This window comes from Danio aesculapii, chromosome 14 (genome assembly GCF_903798145.1).
Source record: "Danio aesculapii chromosome 14, fDanAes4.1, whole genome shotgun sequence".
In the NCBI taxonomy this organism is placed as follows: Eukaryota; Metazoa; Chordata; class Actinopteri; order Cypriniformes; family Danionidae; genus Danio; species Danio aesculapii.
The window spans coordinates 24,043,973-24,067,972 of NC_079448.1; the positions used below are offsets into that span (position 1 = coordinate 24,043,973).

Below are 24,000 nucleotides of genomic sequence, written 5' to 3' on the forward strand. Positions count from 1 at the left end.
GGGGCGTGTCCAACTTTGTGTCCAATCACATGCTGTGTAAAATGATTCTGTCCCTCCCAAATACCACCTGTAAGTGTCTGTTTTCGGGAGTAAACAATTTTAGTTCGTCTTTTAAATGTAATATGTTTTCACAATAAAGATACGGCGAGGTAAACCTCAGCACGTGATTATTTAGAGACGTTTAAATCTGAAGTTAATGTCTACGACACCTGAAGTGTGACGGAAACCCCATCGTGTCACCTTCAGGAAACTGCACTAACCTGTCAAGTTCCAGATTGATAGAAAAATGCTGCATGAAGATCACCTGATGTCTTCTTTTCTTGACTTGGTTTATTCAGTCGTCCCTTTAATTTTTCCCCCGCAATGGAAACAGCTCATCCAGCATCATCAGGAGCTGCTCTTTGATCTGAAGCTGTCGTGTGCGCATGCGCAGCTCATTGCCTTCCCTGCACTGGCTTCAGTAAGTTGGATGTGCGCTGTCTTCATCATCACATCCAAAACCCCATCAAAACTGTTGCAATGGAGAGTATCGGAAAAACCCCACATATCTTCTTGTTATGTCCGCTCATCGTGGCCGTGGCGTGCGCGCAAAGGTATGGTTGCGTTTTGTACTACCCTTTTTGTCTAACAGAAATGTCATTCTTTTTGGGATGCAAGAAGATTTTAAGAACATCTCGTGATGTTATTGCAGTATCAGAGACCCGAGCAATATGCCGGTGGTTAAAGACACCGTGGACAGACTCATGAAAGGATACGACATTCGGCTGAGGCCAGATTTCGGAGGTAATGCATGAGTACAATTCGTATAATTGTTGCATTTGGGTTGTCACGCGCACTAACATGCCCAATTACTCATGCAGACCTTGTTCATTCATCTCAGCCCCTTATCAGACGTGCATGTCAATGCATGAGAAAGAAAAATCAACGCATGCTTATTTAACGCTGTTGTCTTTTCCCGGAGAGGGAAGCTAACTTGGGGATCCATTCAATTTGCAGTGCAACTTTTGTTGCATGATGACGGCAAATGAAATGACATGCGTTAAAATCCCATTTGATGCACGCGCACGCATACAGAGTGCACCACAGAAGATGCTCAAGCTGTTATTGATAGAAGGACACGTCTAACTGTTCATTTGTCAGTCATGCAGTTGCATTTGTGCGTTCACCTCCCGTGCTTGGAACAAATCAACAATTTCATGCGCAATGCCACGTGAATTCGGGGTGTTGCTGTTTCACATACATACATTATCTGTCCTGTTTCATTTCTGTATAATGGCATGATAATAATACAACCACCCACAGTGAAGGCAAAACTATGAGCAGCCTATTTAGGATGCATGCGTGCGATCTTGCGCTCCTTTTTTAACCATTTTCCCTTTCTTTCCATCAGGCGCTCCGGTGGCGGTAGGGATGAATATAGACATTGCCAGTATAGACATGGTATCGGAAGTAAACATGGTATGTTGCATGTAACAGTTTTATCCATTGCTGTTGTGTGTGTGTATGTCTCTCTCTCTCTGTGTCATCAGCCGTATGTTAAAACGCAACGGTAGAGAATACGAACGCACACTAACTTGAGGCGCACCAGCTGATGTTGCTCGCACATGATGATTAGATGTGAAGCTGCAGAAGTTCATTGGCATGCTGCGGTATCTGCTCTGCATTTTGCTGCTACATTTGAATTCAAAACACACGCGCACTGGCGCACTCGCACGCGCACCCGCACGCGCTCCGCATGTCTCACACTGTGTTTTTGAGCCCAGCAGTTTTGATTTGCCTTTGAGAAACGAACACGTTCGTGGGAGCACCTTCACACTGTGTGACTTATGTGTGTGTTTTTTTTTTTGTGTTTTTTTTTTTTTAGCAAATCTAGTTCAAGGTGAGCGTTGTCCTCTCAAGGAGAAAGACGGCACGTGTCATGGATGCTGACAGAATCGTGCGTTTCTTGGTTGATGCTAGAAAGATGTTTTGCACGACGTTCGACTCTGAACAGCTTCTGTTCGATGCTTTTCATTTGCTGTGTCCTCGTTTTAAAATGATGAGGTTTTAAATTGTGATGCAAAGCAACATACTGTTGATGGGGGACAGCGGAAAAGTTTATCCCGTGAAAGCGCACCCTCTGTCGGACGCAGCGTGGAGCGCAGCGGTAATTGCAGCGGAATATGTATGGCTGTGAAATTAAAGATTTATGGCTCGTACTCATTGCAGCTTTATCATTTCAGTGGAGGGTGATGGAGTTTGTTTTCAATTCATTTCCCAGTCGCTCTTTTCAACTCAATGAAGGTGAAATGGCCTGTGCCAGGAGGCCTGCTTTATATTTCTTCATGAATCGCTGTGGAAAAACAAGCAAAAGCATGCCTCGCTTGCAGATTGAGTTCACACATATATTTTTAGCTCTGTAGGTGGTGGATGTACACAACTGGGAAAGTCTTTTTCATTGCACTTAGACAGATGCGTTATTGTGAGATTCAGATGTTTGTCTTGGATGTGATTGTAGTTCCAGAAAAAAAAAATGATTATGACTGCCATCAAGGTCAGGAAAGCTCATAGATATGAAAAAAAGGGGATCCGTTATTCATGTAAAAGCCTTTTAAAAGCACAGATCATATAATTTAATGGGATATTCTATATTTTCATATAACATTTGTAGTTATCTTTAGATTTTTAAAACTGGGAGTATAACTGGAGTTTCTGTAGTTGATTATACATTTTGTAGCTTTCCTCAGCTATTGTCCCTTTTTTTCTTAATGAGTGAAAAGCTTATTTAAATAAACAAAATCATTTAACGTTATTTAAAATTACTCTACTAGAATTTGCTCTTTGTAAGTAGAAAAACGTAAAATGAACTTTTGTAAGTGAATTAGCATTTTTATAGTAAATACCCTGCAGGTACAGGACGTCATTTTGACGTTGTACGCCAAATTAGTGGAGACATTGGATTTTATTTGGAAATGAAAATCGGGTTGACGTCAGAACCCAACGTCAGCAATGTACAACCTAAAATCAATCAAATATTAATGTCTAATCATGGTACACCTTGATGCTGTGTGGATGTTACCACTATGATATCTATCAGACATTGGATTTGGTTACTTTACAACACAACCTAAAATCAACCAAATATCAACGCTGTTTGACGTTGTTATTGGACGTCAAAATAAAGTTGTCCTTAGACGCTGGCTAGACATTGAATTTTGGTCACCTGATGTCATGACCTAAATCTAACCTAATACTACCGTCTTATGATGTTGTGTGCCTGCTGGGTAGTATTTCATCTTGAAAATGCAATTTGCTCCTTTGTGTATTTTTTTTATCATAAATGATTTCTTCTGCAAGAATTTGCTCTTTGTGAGTGTAAATTACAATTAATAAAATCCAATAATGTAATAGGAATTTCTAATTATTTTTCATTTTGGCCTGTTTTGTCTCTGAGCTCTTGAACTTTTTGAACATTTCCAACTATTAAAATAACAGTCTGTTACATGTAGTTTTCATATCTTGACCTGGGCAACGCAGTGGAGCAGTAGGTAGTGCTGTTGCCTCACAGCAAGAAGGTTGCTGATTCGAGCCTCGGCTGGGTCAGTTGGCGTTTCTGTGTGGAGTTTGCATGTTCTCCCTGCATTTGCGTGGGTTTCCTCTGGGTGCTCCGGTTTCCCCCACAGTCCAAAGACATGCGGTACAGGTGAATTGGGTAAGGCTAAATTGTCCATAGAGTGTGAGTGAGTGTGTATGGATGTTTCCTAGAGATGGGTTGCGGCTGGAAGGGCATCCGCTCCATAAAACATATGCTGGATAAGTTGGCGGTTCATTCCGCTGTGGCGACCCCAGATTAATAAAGGGACTAAGCTGAAAAGAAAATGAATGAATGAATAAATATCTTGACCTTCAACCTTGTTCCCACAACTATTTCATAACTGAGTTATGAACTTTTTTCAAATCCATGAGAGTTGATGAAAAGCAAAGATCCAACTTTTGGACAGAAACCAGCTAGACAGCTCTATTTATGATTATTTATGAGTAAATTTGCCACCTTATTACATGCTAGGCATGGGCTGCTATAAGATTCTGATGGTATGATAACCTTGGATAAAAATATCACGTTTTCACGGTGTTGATTACTGCTGTAAAATATATATATTTTAAATGTCTGAGTAAAAAACTAAAACTTCTTTTTTTCTGCTGGAGATACTGTTGTCCTAAAAAACAACAAAAGAAAGTAAATAAAAAATCTTACACATACCTTAGGCATGGTATTACAAAAAATGTTGGCGGTTTTAAAACTGTGACTTTTCCAAACCGTGGAATACCTTGAAAATGGTTATCGTCCCATGCCTAGTCCTGATGGTAACACTTCAAAAGCTGAGTGAAGGGGATGTGTGTTACCTTTAAAAATCCCAACTGCTGTTTTTTTCCATAAAGGAGTCGAATAAAATCTGCAGCCAATGTTCTTTGTGACCAGTTATCTTGTTTGCCTGATTGATAATTTGCGATAATTTCTTCTTCTATTTAATTGTTGCTACCATACAATGAAACAATATTATATGTGAGAACACTCTCTAATAATGGTCTATATGCCATGTTTAAAGTCTGTGTACTAACATTATTACTTTCTTTTAAGAGACATTTAGAATATTTTGGAGCAGTAAACATGTCAGGCTAAATAATTCAAATGAATCGTTGACTGCTGTCTTCATCAGTTTAAAAAACACAGATTTCATTCCAATTTAAAACAGCATCTTTGGATATCCTTTCTGCTGGAGAGACTGTTGTCCTAAAAAACTTAAAACAAAACATTAAAAAAAAAACGTACACCTACATTAGGAACGGTATAGCAGAAAATTTTGGAGGTTTTAAAACCTTGACTTTTCCAAACCGCGGAATACCTCATGTCCCATGCCTATTACATGCAAATAACTTTGCTGTAGTTTTGTATTTAAATATTTTACTTACGATTTCAATAGCATAAACACAAACCCCAATTATAACGAAATACAAAATAAAACAGCTCTTCTAAAGTTTTTGTCGACCTTGTAAGGTTGACAGTGGTTGTTTTCTGAACAGGCCTCTGGACATGGATGCCTAATACTGTGTAGTGATGTGCTTACAAATTACCTTTATAGATCTGTCAAGTTTGTTGCTTGTCACACTTGAGCTCTGGAATCCCTAAGAGTTAGAAGAAAAGATGAAAATCTTTGTTTTCTGCAGCTCCAGCAAAATTGGATTGTCAGCGAGCTCGCAGCCGACAGGATCCTTGACTATCCTAAGGGCTGACAGGGTTGATCTCTGAGATTTGCAGTCATTAGTATCTGATATTTCCATTCAAAGCCAGCACCGCATGCATCACGCCTCATTCGCTTTTCTGCTCGCCTCGTACCAGTTTACTGTCTCATTAGTCCAGTGCGATGCCTGTGTTTTAGACAGATGTATGATCTCTCAATTAGGAGTGGCGCTGATGCCCCAGGTGTCTTTGTTAGGGGAAACTGCTGTGAGCGTTTTGTTTTAAAATCAAGCAACCCCCGCTCTCTTCATCTCCACCTGCCTGCCATTTCACACGCATGTAAACAAGCGCGTTCTCGGTGTGTTAAATGTGGCCAAAGAAGCCTCGACCAAAGGTCAGCCGTGTTGTTTGGCAATGCAAATCTTTAGGCCAGTCTACGCAAGTTGCGTTTTCGCTGCTTGACATTAAAATTGGGCTATTTTTGGACTGAGGCCGCAAGAAGAGGCAAACGCGGGCCGTGCTCTCTGACTGAGGCGTTTCTGATGACTCATTTGAGTTTTGAGGAAGCGTAATAGAAATAGGATAATATGACATTCGAATTCATGGCTTTTCAAAGTGTGAGGCGTGCAGGGTGATAAAGGAATTATTGTAGCCGCTAAACAACTGTACTGGTTGGTGTAGTGGCCTCATATCAGCTATTCAATTTATCTTCACGCGCTATATACTGGGTGAAAACTGAAAACTTCATCAATATATTCGTCAATATATGATGCCACAAAGCAAAAATGACCATCAATTTGCTTTTAACCTCTTTGAGTTTCTTCTGTTGAACACAGAAGAAAATAATTTGGAGAATGTTGGGATACCAGTAGCCGTTGACTTTTTGACTATTAACTATTCTTTTCTACAATGGTAGTCAATGGCTATAACAGTTTCTAGTATTCTTCAAAATATCTTGTCAACAGAAAAAGAAGCTCATAAATCTTTAGAGCCCCTTGAGTTAATTTTAGGGTGAGTTATCACTTTAATGATTAGATAAAAAAGTAGGTTTTAGAACTAAGATATAAGTATCACCTCTGTTTGTGATCAAACCAATTAATATTAGTAAGCTTTAGCAAAGTTTTCAGTCCAAGGATCTAATAAACAAATTACTGAAAATTATTAATTTCAACATGTATTTGGAACCACTATTCAGGTGGTTTAACTTTAACTCTGATGTGGTTTGACTAAAATAGGAAACAAACACAGACCAAAAACATCTCAATGAAGCAGAAGTATGACTTCATGTGCATTTTGTCATTTTTTTTTTTTGGAGCTGCTAAAGCCTTTTTCAGTGTGTTGTGTGAAATACAGCCTGAATGGAGGCTCAAAACACAGTAAAAGCAAACCTGAGTCTCACTAGTTTTGATGCACGTTGATATTTTGTTAAAGATTATAATAGGTAAGTTCAGAAGTTGTACATTAGGCAAACATGAATCTGTTGTTCTCACTCTCAGCTGATTCTTGTATCATCGTATTTAACATGAACAAGTTTCCATATATCCATAAATCCATAGTGGTGCAAAAATGGGTTAATGTGAATAATGCGAAATTTAAACACATTTGCCGAATAAACTATGATGTAGCGAATATCACACCTACAGTATGTGGTTAATCAGCTGTCTGCATAATGCGTGCCTTGTTTACTGTTGGTTACGAATACTATAGTCAGACACTCTGGATGTAAACGCACCTAATTTACATTTGGGATTTTTTTGCAAACTTTGAAAAGATTCGCTTCAGGTTATCCAGTAAATCCAGTTATTTGTCACTAAAACTTAGAGATTTAAGGTAGAACACCTTTGTGTACATTGTTATAAAAGGGGTTTTGCAAAGTGGGAACATTTTCATAGTTCTTAGAACTAATGTTGAATGTACATTTTTGCACCACAGGAACTGAGTACAATTTTAATTATGGAAACTGTAGGTGCATCCCAAATTGCATACTTATGCACTATTCTATGCCATTTTGTAGTAGAAGTAGTGTAAGTAGTGTGTTCATACTGAAAACTCTAAAAAATAAAAGTGCACTTTAAATACCCAGATGATGCGCTGATTCAGCCGTTAAAATGAAGTGTGGCAAGTTGGACACTTCACGCACTCAACGGCCGCTGCTTTGCCTAGATAGTGGAAGGGGAGGAGCATTCGGGCACTGATGTTGGATTACTTTATTTATTTTGGATTGTGAAAGCAGAATGATTATACCGCCTCCCAGTGGTGAACGTGTTTATGCTCATGGCAAGTATTATTTGGTAGTTTGGTCATTTATTTCACTGGCAACCAACAAACGTCGTCTGGGAAATGGTTTGAATTTCTGCTTAGTAAAAAAACATTTGGGTGTTCCATTTGGGACAACACTACATTCAAAAACTTTGCTGTTGAGTGTGTAGGTGCATAAATGCATAGTGTATAAGTGCATAGTGTATATTGTGCCATTTGGGACGCAACTTCTGTTTAGTGACACATGAATGCCATATAAGATACTGGTACAGTATATTAAAATGTTACTAGACATACTGTGCGTTCACACCGAAGTCGGTGAGAGTGTCAAAGTTCGCTCTGGCCGCCCTGTTGACAATGCAGCATATCAGCAAATCACTTACATTCCTGCATAAAAACATGCTTTCTAGCTTGAAAATGTTTAAAACTTTTTATCAAATTCATTTAACAATGAAAGATCAAGTTGCATGTGGTGTGGCCTTGCTCCACTTATTCAATATGTGTCTATATGCTTGAAATATTCTGAAGCAGCAATACTGTTTTGTACTATACATGAGATACATGAGAATATGTAAATACAGTTGAAGTCAGAATTATTAGCCCCCTTGAACTATTCGCCCCCCTGTTTATTTTTTTTCCCCCATTTCTGTTTAGCGGAGAGATTTTTTTCAACACATTTCTAATAATAATAGTTTTAATAACTCGCCTCTAATAACTGATTTACTTTATCTTTGCCATGATGACAGTAAATAATATTTAACTAGATATTTTTAAGACACTTCTATACAGCTTAAAGTGACATATAAAGGCTTAACTAGGTTAATTAGGTTAACTAGGTAGGTTAGGGTAATTAGGCAAGTTATTGTATAACGATGGTTTGATCCGTAGACAGTCGAAAAAAAATTTGCTTAAAGGGGCTAATAATTTTAACCTCAAAATGGTTCATAAAAAAATTAAAACTGCTTTTATTCTAGCCGAAATAAACAAATAAGACTTTCTCCAGAAGAAAAAAAAAGTAATATCAGACATACTGTGAAAATTTCCTTGCTCTGTTAAACATCATTTGGGAAATATTTTAAAAAGAAAAAAAAAATTCAAAGGGTGGCTAATAATTCTGACTTCAACTGTGTGTATATATATACACATTAGTAAATTGCCAGTAACTTTTTTTAATGTAAGAAAGATGTAAGAAAACATCGTAAATGATTGGAAATCCGGCGGTGGACTTCTACATTCTGATTGCTTGCTGCCGAACAGCATCACAGCTCATTACCATAAAGTTGACTTGATTTCAATTTTCCTCGAGCCCACACTGGCGAAGATGCGCCGTGCTGCTCCTCGCAGCTTATCGCCGCTGGCTCCCATTGAAAATGAATGACTTCCGGCTACTTTTACTTTCTTGCCTCTTTCGGTGTGAACACACACATAGAGAAAGATGTTAGCAACATTTGCCTCTCACCTCTGTCTGCATTATAGTGTTTTTTCTCAGTCTCAGTGATACAGTATTTAGCACTCAAAGCTTAATAAGCTTAAAGGAAGTTCTCTCATGTGTCTGACAAGGTAGATAGTAGGGCTAGGCGATATGGCAAAAATGTAATCTCAATAATTATTTTCCATATTGAACAATAAGGATAAATATTTCATTATCAGCTGTTAATGCTTCCAGTTTTAAAAAAAGTACCCCAACAATGACTGAAGCCGCAAATATTTGAGGGTCCTTTAAATGGCATTACATGTTTTCTGCCTATATATTTTCAGTGGCTGAAAATTCTGTGCATCTCTAATATCAACACACTTCTAGATTCCCATTGTTGCACATTTCTGCTGTGTGATAGGCTCTTATAGGATCAATATAGAGTAAAAAATTCCAGAGCTTATCATTGTTATTTACATCAATTTTATCGCTATTTGATATAATATTGTTTATCGGCCCAGCCCTTGTGGATAGTTCCTGTAACTGAGTTCCTATAACTACCTGATCTGAAAGCCCCCTAAAAGGGAGGCCTACTGTCTTTGACTCTAAAAATCCCTGTTGTGAATGATGCGTTTGTGGTTTTGTCATTGGCCATAGACGAGAGTCCTCCATCTCCAGTTTGTTTGGTGCGTGCATAAATTATGGTGGAAAGGGCCTTTGTTTGGCTGGGACGAAGGATATGTTGAACAGTTTTCTCTGAAAACATAATAGTCACTTCAAAGGGAATGATTGGAGCAGACTTGTGCTAGCTCATGGGCTAAATAATTACCAGGGCGGAAACATTGCCCTTATATGTATCATTATCCTGACAAGCATTAATTGCTTACATGAATAAGAGGCAGGGCCGTGCAATGATAGCCTGTGAAATAACAAATGGATGAAAAGACAAATTTAGACTCAATTAGATCGGTCGAGTTAATTAGTACTAGTGAGTGTAATTGCTAATCATTTCTGGCTTGTCAGTTAGCGTCTGTTTAGTCCTGTTTTATTGAATTCGCTGCTGATAAACTGTGTGTTATTTAGTGTTATTTTTACTTTTTGTTGCTATGACAACACCACCCTTCTCAAAAAACGCAGGGTTAATGTGGGCTCTTCTCTGTTTTCCAGATTATGTTTTAAGGCAAGGCTGCAGATTGTTTTTATCAATTCTTTTGTACTTAGCGTTGCGCAGTGTAGTTACATGTATGATTTAGATACAGCCAGAAATAGAGTGGCAACGGTGAGGTCACATGATGTTCTCCCAGACAGCAGCAGCAACTTGTATTATAATTTCATACACTGATGAGATCTGCAGCACATCTCACTCCTCTGAGAAGCTTATTATAGTTCCTCCATTGCGTTTCTCTTCTTCTGATTTCTGCAATTAATTCAGCACGACCTGTTAATGGGCATGTAGCGCCATTCCGTTTGGATGGGTTTTGTTTTGGGGCTAAATTTAGGTTTATTTATTTGTTGTTAAATGTTGCGCTTTAAAAGGCATTTCAGATTAAAGTATTAATATTTCGATGATGCAGCTGCTTCAGTTAAATGCTTGCTGAAGTGGAGTTGGTGTTTTTTCTCCATTTATTTACATACTGATTTTGGATGGGTCTTGTCTTGCTTGCACCTATTTAACTGCGCATAGCTGCAAATGTCTCATACACGACACACGAAGGTTATGTTTAATCTTGGCATGTTTGGATTGATTTGATTTGCTCTGTTAATGTTCATATTAGAGCTGCACAATATATCGTTTAGCATGTGCACATGCATAATAGTCACATCGCAAGACATGCAATGTTGAGTCAGAATTATCGTTGACCAGGATATAGGCATGGGATGATAACCATTTTCAAGGTATACCACAGTTTGAAAAAGTCAAGGTTTTAAGACCGCCACAATTTTCTGCTATACTGTTCCTACGGTATACAGTTGAAGTCAGATTATTAGCCCCCCTTTGAATTGTTTTTGCTTTTTTAAATATTTCCCAAATGATGTTTAACAGAGCAAGGAAATTTTCACAGTATGTCTGATCATATTTTTTTTCTTCTAGAGAAAGTCTCATTTGTTTTATTTCGGCTAGAATAAAAGTAGTTTTTAATAGAAAAAAAAAACATTTTAAGGTCAAAATTATTACCCCCTTTAAGCTATATTTTTTTCGACTGTCTACAGAACAAACCATTAGTATACAATAACTTGCCTATTTACCCTAACCTGCCTAGTTAACCTAATTAACCTAGTTAAGCCTTTAAATGTCACTTTAAGCTGTATAGAAGTGTCTTGAAAAATATCTAGTCAAATATTATTTACTGTCATCATGGCAAAGAAAAAATAAATCAGTTATTAGAAAGGAGTTATTAAAACTATTATGTTTAGAAATGTGTTGAAAAAAAATCTTCTCTCCGTTAAACAGAAATTGGGGAAAAAAATAAACTGGGGGCTGATAATTCAGGGGGGCTAATAATTCTGACTTCAGCTGTATGTACGATTTTTTTTATTTACTTTTTTTTAGGACAAAAGTATCTCTAGCTGGAAAGATATCCAAATATGCTGTTTTAAATGGTAAGAAATCTGTGTTTTTGAAACTAATGAAGACCACAGAAGTCAATGATTCAATCGAATTATTTAGCCTGACATGCTCCAAAATACTTAAAATGTATCTAAAGATAAAATATACTGTGTTCAACGAGGGAAGAAAGTTGTTGTTTTTTACCCAGACGTTTAAAAAGTGCATGTTTTAGAGGTGTAATAGCAATACTGTGAAATCTTATACCGGCCCATGCCTACCAGGATACATGTGGTTTGTAGAGTTACTGCTAAGTTTAACCATAATAGAGTGAAAGTTTATCATTTGCATGTGTTTTTAAGGCCTGTGACTGAGCGTTTCAACAGTGTTTAGAACATTTGGGCTCAATAAAATTATGATGTTAGGACGAACTTGAACTTTGATGAACTTTATGTTATTAATTATGTGTAATTTATACAATTTCTGCAAAAAAAGTTTTACTTATGTAGAATTTTTGTTGTGTTTCTAGTCTAAATATCTACATTTGAAAGTGAAAAGCCCATTGGCAGAAAATGTAGCTTGTTTTAAGAAAAAACTCTTGACGGAGGAAAAAAGCATCCTAGAGTGAGCATGCGTTTTTGGGAGCTCTTGTGGCATTAGTTCAAATATTCAGTAAAAATATACTTTCACTCAGTGAAATCAGTCTGCCTGGCTAGAGAGAGAGAGACTGTGTCATGTCTTTAGATCAATATTTTTCGTAAGGATCTAACAAAATGCCCAAAACGAAGAAAACGTAGAAATGTTCTACTATTACCGGTGTCAAGCAGGACGCTGATGACGCACGCGGGTGTGAGTCGTGATGAGGAAAGAAAAAACTCTTAGGCCCTGTTTACACTGCCAGTTAAATGTGACGCAATTCCAATTTTTTGCTCATATGTGACACAGATTAGATATGTTCAAGGACTGTGTAAACACGAAAAATACGCATGCATTCGGATATTCAGAGATTGGTTTCAGGCTTCCTTCATATGTGGAAATAAATCAGATATGTGACAATGCAATAACTTTTAAGGTATAGAAAAACTTTCAAGGTTTGGAAAAGTCAAGGTTTTAAATCCGCCAAAATTTTCTGTAATACCGTTCCTGAGGTATGTGTAAGATTTTTTATGTAATTTTTTAAAAAAGTTTTTAGGACAGCCGTATCTCCAGCAGAAAATATATTCAAAGATGCCGTTTTAATTTGTAATGAAATCTGTGTTTTTGGAAGCTAATGAAGACAGAAGTCAAAGATTCATCTGAATTATTTAGCCTGACATGTTTACCACACAAAATAATATATATTGTGTTCAAAGGGGGAAGAATTGTTGTTTTTTACCCAGACATTTAAAAAGAATATATTTTGGAGCAGTAACCACAATACCATAATACCATGAAACCGTGATATTTTTATCCAAGGTTATCATACCATCAGAATCTTATACCGGCCCATGCCTAGTAAACAGGCAGATCGGATTTATTGGGGCATTCCATTTTGTACGTCATTAAACTTGCGTCAATGTGGAATTTTTCCATAGTTTAAGGACATAGATGAGCATGTGTGGAGACGCAGATGTGGTAAACAACAACAGAGGAAACCTGGAGAAGGAAGGTGGTCAGTGGTTGACGGCAGAAGTTACCTGCCTTCTTGCAATGATGGCTCTTACCCTCCTCTCCGCCTCCACCTCAAAATAATTTTAAAGTTGGGCGAACTTCGCATATTTCGCAGAGCTAGAAGGAAGACAATTTCTTCCATCTTCCGCCTTTATGCGTGCACAACGTCATAAATTGAACGGCAAGTGTAAACACATGAAACGGATGTGGATCACAATTAAAAGAACATGTAAACCGACAGGCAAAAAAAATCAGATTTAGGCAACAAATCAGAATTCAAGACCTGACTGTGTAAACGTGACCTTAGTTTTGGGATTTTCCTCTGATGTTGAAAACAAAAATATTTTACTTGCTCTACAAATTTTTCAATATTTTGACTAGAAAACGAGACAAAGCAAAATAAGATATGTATTTTTTGCATTGTGATTATTCAATTTCTGTACCTGAATACTGTTACTGTATGTCCCGTTCACACGGGGCGTCAGCGTCACCGCTTCCCATTCATCAAATTTATTGTTGAACTGAATTCATTGCAGATCTGTCAGCGCCTCTTCAGTGCTGTTGCTCGCTGAAGAAGTTGGGAATTTCTCAACTTTTCAATCGCCAACAGAAGCGTCAGCCAATCAGATCGCTTTATGCATATACCTTAGGTCAGACAGTAACCGATTGCGGACTAACATCATTGGCTGACGCTGCTATGATGATCACGTCAATCTCAACTTCAGACAAACCTTCTGTCAAGCGTTGACGCTGAAGCCCCATGTGAATCAGGCGTTAGACTTCCCAGAAAACTGTCCTTTGAAATTGTATTCAGTTGGCGTTATTTAGTTGGGTCAGTTGGCGTTTCTGTGTGGAGTTTGCATGTTCTCCCTCTGTTCGTGTGGGTTTCCTCCGGGTGTTCCAGTTTACCCCACAAATCCAAGAGACATGTGGTACAGTTGAATTGGGTAAGCTAAATTGTCCGTTATGTATGTGTGTGAATGAGAGTGTATGGATGTTTCCCAGTGATGGGTTGCAGCTGGAAGGGCATCCGCTGCGTAAAATATATGCTGGATAAGTTGGCGGTTCATTACGCTGTGGCGACTCCAGATTAATAAAGGGTCTAAGCCGAAAAGAAAATGAATGAATGAATGAAACTGTATTCATATTTCCACAAACGGTTTAAGTTGCCTTAACTTATTGGGTTTACAGTACTCTGTTGGTTTGAGTTCTCTTCATTTACTGGGTTTTACTGTGCTCAGATTATTTCGTTTACTCAAATGGATCAAGTTCACAGGATTATTATTATCTCATTAGGATTAGTTTTTGAAGTTAAATGGTTTTTTCGTTTCCTCAAATAGTTTGAGTTACCTTAACTTTTTTGCGTTTTACAGTGTATAAATAAACGTGAGCCATGACATCCTAAAAAATAGTACCCCTCTCCTCTTCGAATTTTAATTCTGATATTGGTTTGACTTAATGATGAGACATTTAAAAGAACCACAAACAGGACATAATGTCACAAAGTGCAACCATAAAAGAAAAGGATCCTCAAGCTTGCAATGGGAGTATTGTTACCAATCCAGGGTGTTGCTTTGAATTCTTTACACATTTATACGCTCTTCACAAGTTCTTAACTGATAAAAATACTATCACATGTACAGTATGCACACACAACCAGCTTGTTCAGCCAGGCACACAGACAGATTTGTGTCTTTGCAAAAACAAAATGTGTTTATATATTTAGATTTAGTCTTAAAATGATAGGGTAAACTCTAACTGAACCAGAATCAAATGTAGAAATGTAGAAACAAAATTAAAAACATAAAGAGGAATTAAACATAAAAAACTCACACACACTCACAAATAATATTATCTCCATAAGATCCTGCAGTAGAATTTTAGTTTAAGTACCAATTCCCACTATTAACTACTAGCTGATTATGTGCATATTTTCAAGATATTGGCTGTTTATAAGTACTTTTAAAGTATGATCTTATTCTACAGTACATCCATAACCCTACTCAAAACCTAAATCACCTACCTTATTATTAATAAGCAGCAAATAACTTCATTTTTGAGATTATTGAAATTTTGTTAATTTAAATATTAGTTAATTATTTGTTATTAGCATGAATTGTAGTTTTTAAATAAAGCGTGACTAAACCTGGCATCTAATATGTAACCACGTAAAGTAAGCATTAAAAAACTGCCAGTTATGTTAACATTGTTCAAAATCCCACCAAAATTGATATTAGGACAAAAAATTATTAATATTTAAAATTTTTGCATGCTATATATTATTCCACATATGGTAACATTTATCCACTGTCTGATTTAAACATAAATTTCATATCTCTATTAAAGCTCTAAATCAGATATCTCCATCTTCATTTATCAGATATCTCCATCTTCATCTTACCATTTAGTCAGGGTTATAAAACTAATTTAAAATAGTTTTATAGGCAAACTGATATGTAGCATTGTAATAATAATAATAATAATATTTACCAGTAACTGATTAACTTGGATTAACTATGACCTTCTGTTTTTCAACTAGGGCTGTGTAACTTTGCCTTGTGTAAAAACTGAAATGCCAACTGGTTTCTACACAATTTTCTAGTAAAGTCAACTAGTTTGAGTTGTGTGTTTATATGTGCAATTCAGCACTTCATCATAAAGTTAATAGTGTGGCTTTACAAGAGTTCAGGCATTTGCAAATCAAGTTACAGTGGTTTTGGGAAGAAACAGTTACAAATATTATCAGTTATTTTCCTAATTCATAAGTGCATTGCATAATGTTTTCACCAGCTTACATGTTATAAGGTTTCTTATAGCTGAGAACTTTTTTTCTAATCCTTCAATGCATCTGGGCAAAAATTTCATGTTATAAGATGAAGTGCAATCAAAGCCTATTTAAGATAGTATTCGCTATGAAGAGATGTTAAGAGCTAGATGTTAACTAACTCTGATCTTCACATTCATGAAATATTAGCATTTACAATACCAAATAGTGTTGCTTGAGAAAAGAAAACTTTAAATGTTTTCAGCACCGCTGGTTTCAGAATTATTTCTAAAAGTGGTATAAATCATAAAACAAACAAAAAATCTAAAAAGTTGAAGTGAATCACAATATTAAAAAATGTGATTTGAAGCAAATTGGAAAAAAGACAAATGTACAAGACTGTATACTTTACACCAATGAGGCAAGCCCAGGAAGCATTGTAAATTACTCTTTAAATGATTAGTTCACTCAAAACTGAAAATTCTGCAATAGTTTTCAGAATTCCAGTCTTCAGAATATCAGAAAAGGTAAGAGCTGCATAATATGACACAATGCATAAACCGTGCACTAAAAACTTATTTTCAGCAGTCTACATGTGTTTGTTGCCTCATTACAAATGCAAATTTCACGATATACATGTTAAACTTTAGCAGACCTTTGACTCTGTGAGCCACTGAATATATTTACAATCCTTATATCCTACATTTTTTGTTCTGACACACTGTTACCATAGAGAGATACTGATGGTAATTATCCACGGATGATTGCTTGAATGACTCCTTTTACTTTATGGTCCATTAAAAAAAAAAAATCTCTATTATACAAGTTTAGAGTTTAACTTGATGATCGTGTCCTAACTATATGTAACACGGTGACATGACATGCGATTAAAAGGTATCTTTTCCATGTTAAAATTAGTTTTGGTCATAACCATCTGCAAAAGTAAGACGCAAAATTTCTATTCCTATTTCCATAACATCGCAAAAGAACGTATACTAAGCGTATACTACTAAGACAATGATCACCTCAGGTACAGATTATGTGGTTTATCCAGTAATAAATGCTACCAATGTGAGTTTTAATACCATTTTACATGACATTTATTGGCATATAGTTTACCTCAGAGCTTGAAAATAAAATAACTAGCAGATGGTTTGAAAATAAAAGTCAGAACTGTGATTCAGTGCAAACTAACAACATCAGTCACTCAGTAGCCTATTAATAATATTAAAGAGGTTTAATATGTATTTATTACATTAAAAGCCTTTACCATTTCGTCAAGAGTCCAGTGACTGGTAGTTAAATGTTTCTGTCATGTTGCATGGTGCAGACTAGGGATGCAATGATTATAGATTTTGGTTGTATGATTATAGTTTGAGGAATAATCACGGTTATCACGATTATTATGCATTCATTAATTTCAAAACACCACTAGTTTAGAAAATCAAATAAAAAATGTTATATTTTAAAGTGCTATTTATTGCTGCTTAGTAACCAGTTAATACAGCACAAAAAAGCAAAAACAAATAGTCATTTCTTTTTTTGACAAAATGGAAAAATGTTTTGTTGGCATTTAAACATAAGTTATAATTTTACAGTGAAAATAAATGACAGAATAATAAATAAATTAATTAATTAATACATTTATTTATTCATTTATTTATTTGACATGGACATAAGCAAACTTGCTAATTCTCAACATCTGTCCACAGAAGGCTTGACAAAATGAAAATAAAATAGAAACATATACACAATATTATAATTCTTTACATAAAACTGTTGGAAGGCAAAGGCAGCATGATCAAACAAACCAATAGTAGACTATTTGTACAAACACTGCTGTTTTGTTTTTAACCACTTTTAAGAACATTACTATATTTATATTACTTTATAATTTTAGGCTAACAGGTAAATCATTCCACAATTTGGTTCCCGTAACAGAAAAAAACAAATTGGCAGATCTTATACTTTGGTACAAGGCAGTCACCATTAACAGTTGCTTGTGTGACTCTGTGAGAGGTTTGATGCCTACTGATTAGATCAGAGAACAGGATTGGAACATGATTATTTAAACATTTAAAAAAACAATTTAATATAATTAAATTTAATAAAACTAGCAAAACGCAATGATGCCATCGCATAGGCTTTATTTAATTAATAAATGTATTTATTTAGAAATAAATAAATAGTATTTGTCTAATGTAAATCTAAGCATCATATTTAGTTATGTATTACCCTTTTAAAGAGAACAAATGAAATGCACCTGAAAGGCACTTTTGAATAACTAGATTACAAAATTGTTTAATATTTTTCTTTTGTATTATTTTTTTCTCTTTGGAGTAGAAATGTGTATATTCCATACAAAGTATGAAGCTGACCTGTCAGTTCTTGTTATTTCAACTAAACGCACCTGAAAGCATGTGCATGTCACTGCCAATATGAAAATAACGAACTTGAGCGCACAAAAGACAGGATATGTGAACAGCCCTTAGTTAATAGCTAAAATCAGCCTTTAATTCAGTGTGTGTGCATATTAGCTTCTGTGTACAAGCTCAGGACTTAAGACTACCGCACAATTGGCATAACTTAGTTTAGTTGCAGAAGTTTTGTTCCGTGAAGAAACTCTTCCTTTACGAATTAAAGCACGGATAATAGTGAAACTGGTTAATCGTTGCAACCCTAGTGCAGAAAGCCAAAGTGCGTGTCGCTGGAATCTTGTTGCGTGGTGTGTTAGGACAAATCATTGTTGTAATCTTAGTAGGAAATCAAAATGGCCAATCAAACACAGCCTGAGTATTTTTTTTTTAAAGTTTTTCTAGTAAAGTTAACTAGTTTGGGCTGAAACTGTGTTTCAAAGTAATATTTTTTTCACTAATAAGTTTACTGCCATCTTTAATTGATTAATTTGATTAACATTTCATGTCCATCTACAGCAGGGGTCACCAATCTCGGTCCTGCAGGGCCGGTCTACAGTCTTAATTCATTCAGTAGGTCACTGTGCAAAAAACTGTTCAATGCTTTACATTATGGCCCTGGTAACTGTGAGAATCTAATTTGGGCTTAACCATCCGTTGCGTATAAAAATAAAATACAAAATGTATACAGCATGAAGTTTAATCAAAAAACAGCATTAAACACTCATTTCAGATCTCACTCTGCAAAGAGGCGCTCGGGTGTAGATTAATTTGAAACACCTGGCGTTTGGAGTCTGTTTGACATTGCAATAAACTTTGCCACTTAATCACGTCTTCGACATCAAACGTTTATCACCAAACATGTCATCAACATCCTCATCACGGCACTTGCAGTTATGAGCTCAGATTAAGGGAAGTTAATGTGACAGATTTCACTTGTGTAATCTGTTAATACATCATCCTGCGATGGGGTGTTAGGCTGTTAAATCAAACGTGTTTAAGTAGCTGTAAAAAATGCTCCGTTGGGAATAAAGGCTAATCGGCCCAGTCATGCTATCAGCACCGCGGGTCTGACCACTGGATCTTAAGTCCATCTTTTTTAAAACCTCCGTTTATTTAGAGGCTTGTGCTTAACCAGCCACTCAGATAGTTTCGTTGTCATGCCCAATTATTGAAGCTTCTCTAGTCCAGTGTTTCTCTTACATGGAGAGACGGTGGACGTATGGCAGAGCTGATGCTAAGTGCCCTGTTATCAGCATTTTCCATTGCAATCTCTTTATGCCCTCATTTGGCACTTTCTGCAAATAGGGACGGACAGAAACACTGCAGTGCTTCATGATTTATTTAAAGCATTAGAGGCATGAAACTCGTGTTTTTGTGCAGAGAACTTTTAGGGTACATTTACATGACAATGATGTAGTAAAAACTGACTTCTCAAAAGGATGCTTGTTCACATGTTGGAAATGCTGGAATAAAATGTTTTTGTATGTATAAAGCAGTGGTTCCCAATTACGATCCTCGGGCACCCCCGTCCTGCACATTTTGTATGTCTTTCTGTCTTAAAACACCTGATTCAGATCATCAGCTTGTTATAAGAGAGATCTATGAACTGATCCTTGTGTGTCAAATAAGAGAGACATACAAAAAGTCGAGGGTCCGAGGAGCGGAATTGAGAAACACTGGTATGAAGAGACTATCATTTTCAAAAACAAACAATCAGGCCCTAAAAACATGTAAATTAAAGGCCAAAATCTATTTAAAAAGTTTTTGATCAAAATGGTGGCCCACTTGAATAGAGACAAAACTATAAGCCTTCCTGTAAATTCTTATTCAAATATTTCTTAAGGGCTGTTTAACAGATTTTTCAACACATCCTTAAAAAAACTTAGCTTTGATGGCTCATTTTTAATGACTAATTTCTTTTATGATTGTCATGATATCAGTACATACTATTTTATTAGTTATTTAGCAATATACTAATGATTAGCTTAAGGTGCAATTTAAAGACTTAGGCCCAATCCGAATTCTACCCCTTAGCCCTTTCCCCTTACCCCAATTCTCTTTAACATGAAGGCATAAGGCTAAGGAGAAGGGCTAGATAGCTTTGACACAGATATATTTCAGGACCACACTAGAAACCAAGGGGTACAAAAATTTCCCAGAATACACCAGCTACAACGGCAGCATGGCTGCACTCGGAAGTCAGGAGATGCACAAATTGCACAGTATTTTTCAGTCATTATTACGAATTTTTACAACAAACAAGTTCATGTTTTAATACATTTATAATGACACGTCATGTTTTAAAAAAAACAGTTACATTTTGCTAACTATAATCCATAATAACTCCTGTATAGTTGTCCCACAACATACCTTCACATCTGCCACTCGATGACACTCGAATACCCTGTCAGAAAAATCTATTACCTTTTTACAGTCTCTAAGTCTGCTATAATGTTAGTTTTGTTTTGACATAGATGAATATATGTAAATGTGTAAATGCACAGTGCAGTTACGATCTTATTGCCACATTATATCATTATGATAGTATGATATCGTTGCCTTCAGTGATTTTCTGAAGATAAATGGCAAAAAATAACACAACTAGAATAACTACAGTAGTCACGATCGTCGATCACACATGAAATAAGAGATTGCGATGACATATAATGACATGTGCAGGTGTTGTAGTGGTGTCCCATTTCTTAGGGCTACATTTTGAAGCCCTTCCCCTTCAGGGGGAAGGGGTAGGGGTACAAAAATAGAATTGGGATTGGGCCTTAACTTAATTTAGTTAAGTTCATTAGGAAAGCCATTGGAAAACAGTGGTTTGTTCTGTAGCCAATAATATTTTTCTTCTAGCCAAACTAAATATATAAGTGAAATAATAAGAAAAGAATCTGCATACACTCTCAGAAATAAAAGTATCCATATTACTACCTCAATGGTACATATTAGTATCTAAAAAGTACAAAAGTGTTCCTCTTAAAATTTGTAGGTGCTAATATATACTTTTAAGGCACCAATATAGATCCTTTAAGTACAAATGTGTACCTTTTGAAAAGGTACCACCCCTGTGGCAGCTCATATACCTTTATTTCTGAGAGTACAGAATGAATTTTTACATGGCTAAATTTAAACAAGGTATTTGTGCTCAGATTTCCTGGTATTTCCATATATAAAAAATGCAACTTAAATTTTGAACACCAAAAGCATTTTTTGCAGCATATTGAGAAGACAAACAAAATAATATCCCTTTTCTCAGTTACTGCACAGATTGTCATTTTGACAACAGTGTCAGTTCATTCTAGACAAAATAAACTTCCTATCACTTCAGTTGAAAAGTTTATCATTTAACAAGGCATCTGCGCAATTTATTTGCACAACTGATGTATTATTTTGCATGGGTGTATTTTAGAGTACAGGATGCTGTGTGTGTGAGCGTCAGGCACATGCACCAACTGCAGAACTAATTAATATTCATGACCATTCCAAATATGGTCAAAACCAAGATTTTCATACTAGGAGTAATTAGTTCCTATGGTTTTAATGAGTATATAAAAATCATTTTGGAGAATTTTCACACTTACCCAAGCCATCCATTCTGAAGATATCAGAACAATTTAACATATTAAATCTATGCACTCTGTGGCACCTTTTACAATTATACCATGCAAGGCATTGATCAGATACTTTACCTATTTCAAATATGACCATTTATGTTAGTTTTTTATTAATTTTACTTATTGTACAATTAAACCATACAAGGTATTGATCAGATAGTTTAGCAGTTCTTTCAAATACGACCATTAATATGAATTGATTTAATAATATCTTTGTAAACGTGGCTATATTATATTATATTATATTATATTACTGTATATATACCTCAACCTCCCCATGGATTCTCCCATAATTAAAACAAACAGATGTTAACATTATCTTCTATGATGTAAAAATAGCCCCAAAACAAGCAGTTTTCCATGCAATATAAAGGAACAGATGCTAACATTGTCTTTTATGATGTAGATTTTAAACCTGAAAGACAAAAATAGCATTAATAATAAAAAAAACAGATGCTAACGTTTTCTAATATGATGCACAACACAAATGCCTCTTATAAAAAATCTCAAAGAATATAGTTTTGTGCTTCACAACCCCTTAGGTGCCTCTTTCATTGACCATTTTTCATTGACCAACATTTCAGCCTCATCCTGTTCTTGGGAAAAGTGAATTATGCTCTGTTTTATGTTGATTCTGCAGATCTTGGGCTTTAGGCTGTGTGCAGCAGAGACAGATATGTGCTGAACGTGATGAGTGCTGGATTTGGGTTGTGACAGGTTTAATGGAGAACTCCCAGCAGCCTCTGCTTCAGTGTCAGCTCACTGAGAGAGACCCGACAAATGACGTTGTGTCACTCTGTCACAATCTCAATATGATCTATCGATCTGGATATCCATCTGAAGAGCTGGCACGCTTCGCTTTATCTTACATAAGGCTGTTTCGCAGAGTTGGCGTGCTCCGCTCTGAATCCTGGAATCAACAATAAGGATTTTTTTTCTTTCTGCTGGCTCGGTTTTAGCAGGCTAGCTTTGATTTTTACATCCTTTAACCAAACCAGAAGAAACAATACGCTGGTCAGTTCCTACGAGTGTCATGTTTCAGTGACTTTCGTATAGTTTTGCTCAATAAAAAAGACAGCTGAGACTTGATGATTTTTCATGTCACATAAAGAATTCATAACCAATGCACTCTTAATTAGTACATTTAGGCTGCACATTTAGAGACGTCCTTGATTAAATTAATTTGCACTTGCAAATTTCAGCTCTGTTAACGATGATTAAACAGCACAAGCTAACAGAGGCGCTTTTTTATTTGCTCTTGCGGAACATCTCTGCATTTCAAAATAGTTTAAAGGCATAGTTCAACCAAATATTAATATTCTGTCATCATTTACTCACCTCGTTCATCTGTAAAACACATAGGGATACTTTTTGAATAATTCAGTAATGACGCATTACCATGAAATTAAATTACTTCATGCTTCTTTGCGTTCTTTTTTTATATTGGAAGAGCTTTTTATGCTTTTGCATTGTGTTGGAATATTTAGTCAGTTCCATGCTTGTTCAATAAAAAAGGTCAGGAGAGGTTTTTCTTCAAGGTTTAACACATTAGCAATTTATTGGATACAAATGATTAATTTGATTCACAGAATTCTGTTATCCTCAATGTTATGCAGGAGTTATATCCAGGGGTGCGCAACATATTTAATTTCCTCATTCGCACTTTTATACCTAGTTGATATCAACAGGTGGAGTTTAGGGAAATTCGTCACTCCAGACCCCCATTGGCCGCACCCATACATACGTCCTCTTTTTCTACAAATTCTCTGCACAACATTAAAAGCCCAAGCCTTTCTCAACTGCACATATTCTGTTTTTAGTTTCAACACATTTCTGCGGACAGGAAGTTTAGCTGCAGAGCTAGTATGCAAATTAGTATGCATTAGTATGCAAAACATATCACACTCAACTTTAAACAATACAAATACAATAGAAGGGTAACACTTTATTTTGATGGTCCATATTTGAGTGTTAGTAGACTGTCTGCTTAATATCTGTTCTATATATTAATATCTTAATATACTGCTCCTTTAACAGACATTTAACTGACTATAAGAAACTTTGCAAGTACATGTCAACTTACACTAACCCCAATCTAACAGTCTACTTATAA

General features: G+C 36.0%; 1 protein-coding gene across 2 annotated transcripts in view; it reads left to right on the forward strand.

Moving 5' to 3' along the window:
* The first annotated feature begins 426 nt into the window (after positions 1 to 426).
* Positions 427 to 24,000, forward strand: part of gabrb2a (gamma-aminobutyric acid type A receptor subunit beta2a) — a 92,869-nt gene continuing 69,295 nt past the window's right edge. The window contains exons 1-3 of one of the 2 annotated variants that reach the window (XM_056472496.1): positions 427 to 593; positions 692 to 783; positions 1,391 to 1,458. In XM_056472496.1, coding sequence (XP_056328471.1) covers positions 520 to 593; positions 692 to 783; positions 1,391 to 1,458 — 234 coding nt within the window. In that variant the 5' untranslated portion in view covers positions 427 to 519. The remainder of the gene's footprint in view (positions 594 to 691; positions 784 to 1,390; positions 1,459 to 24,000) is intronic. The other variant, XM_056472495.1, reaches the window with a different exon arrangement.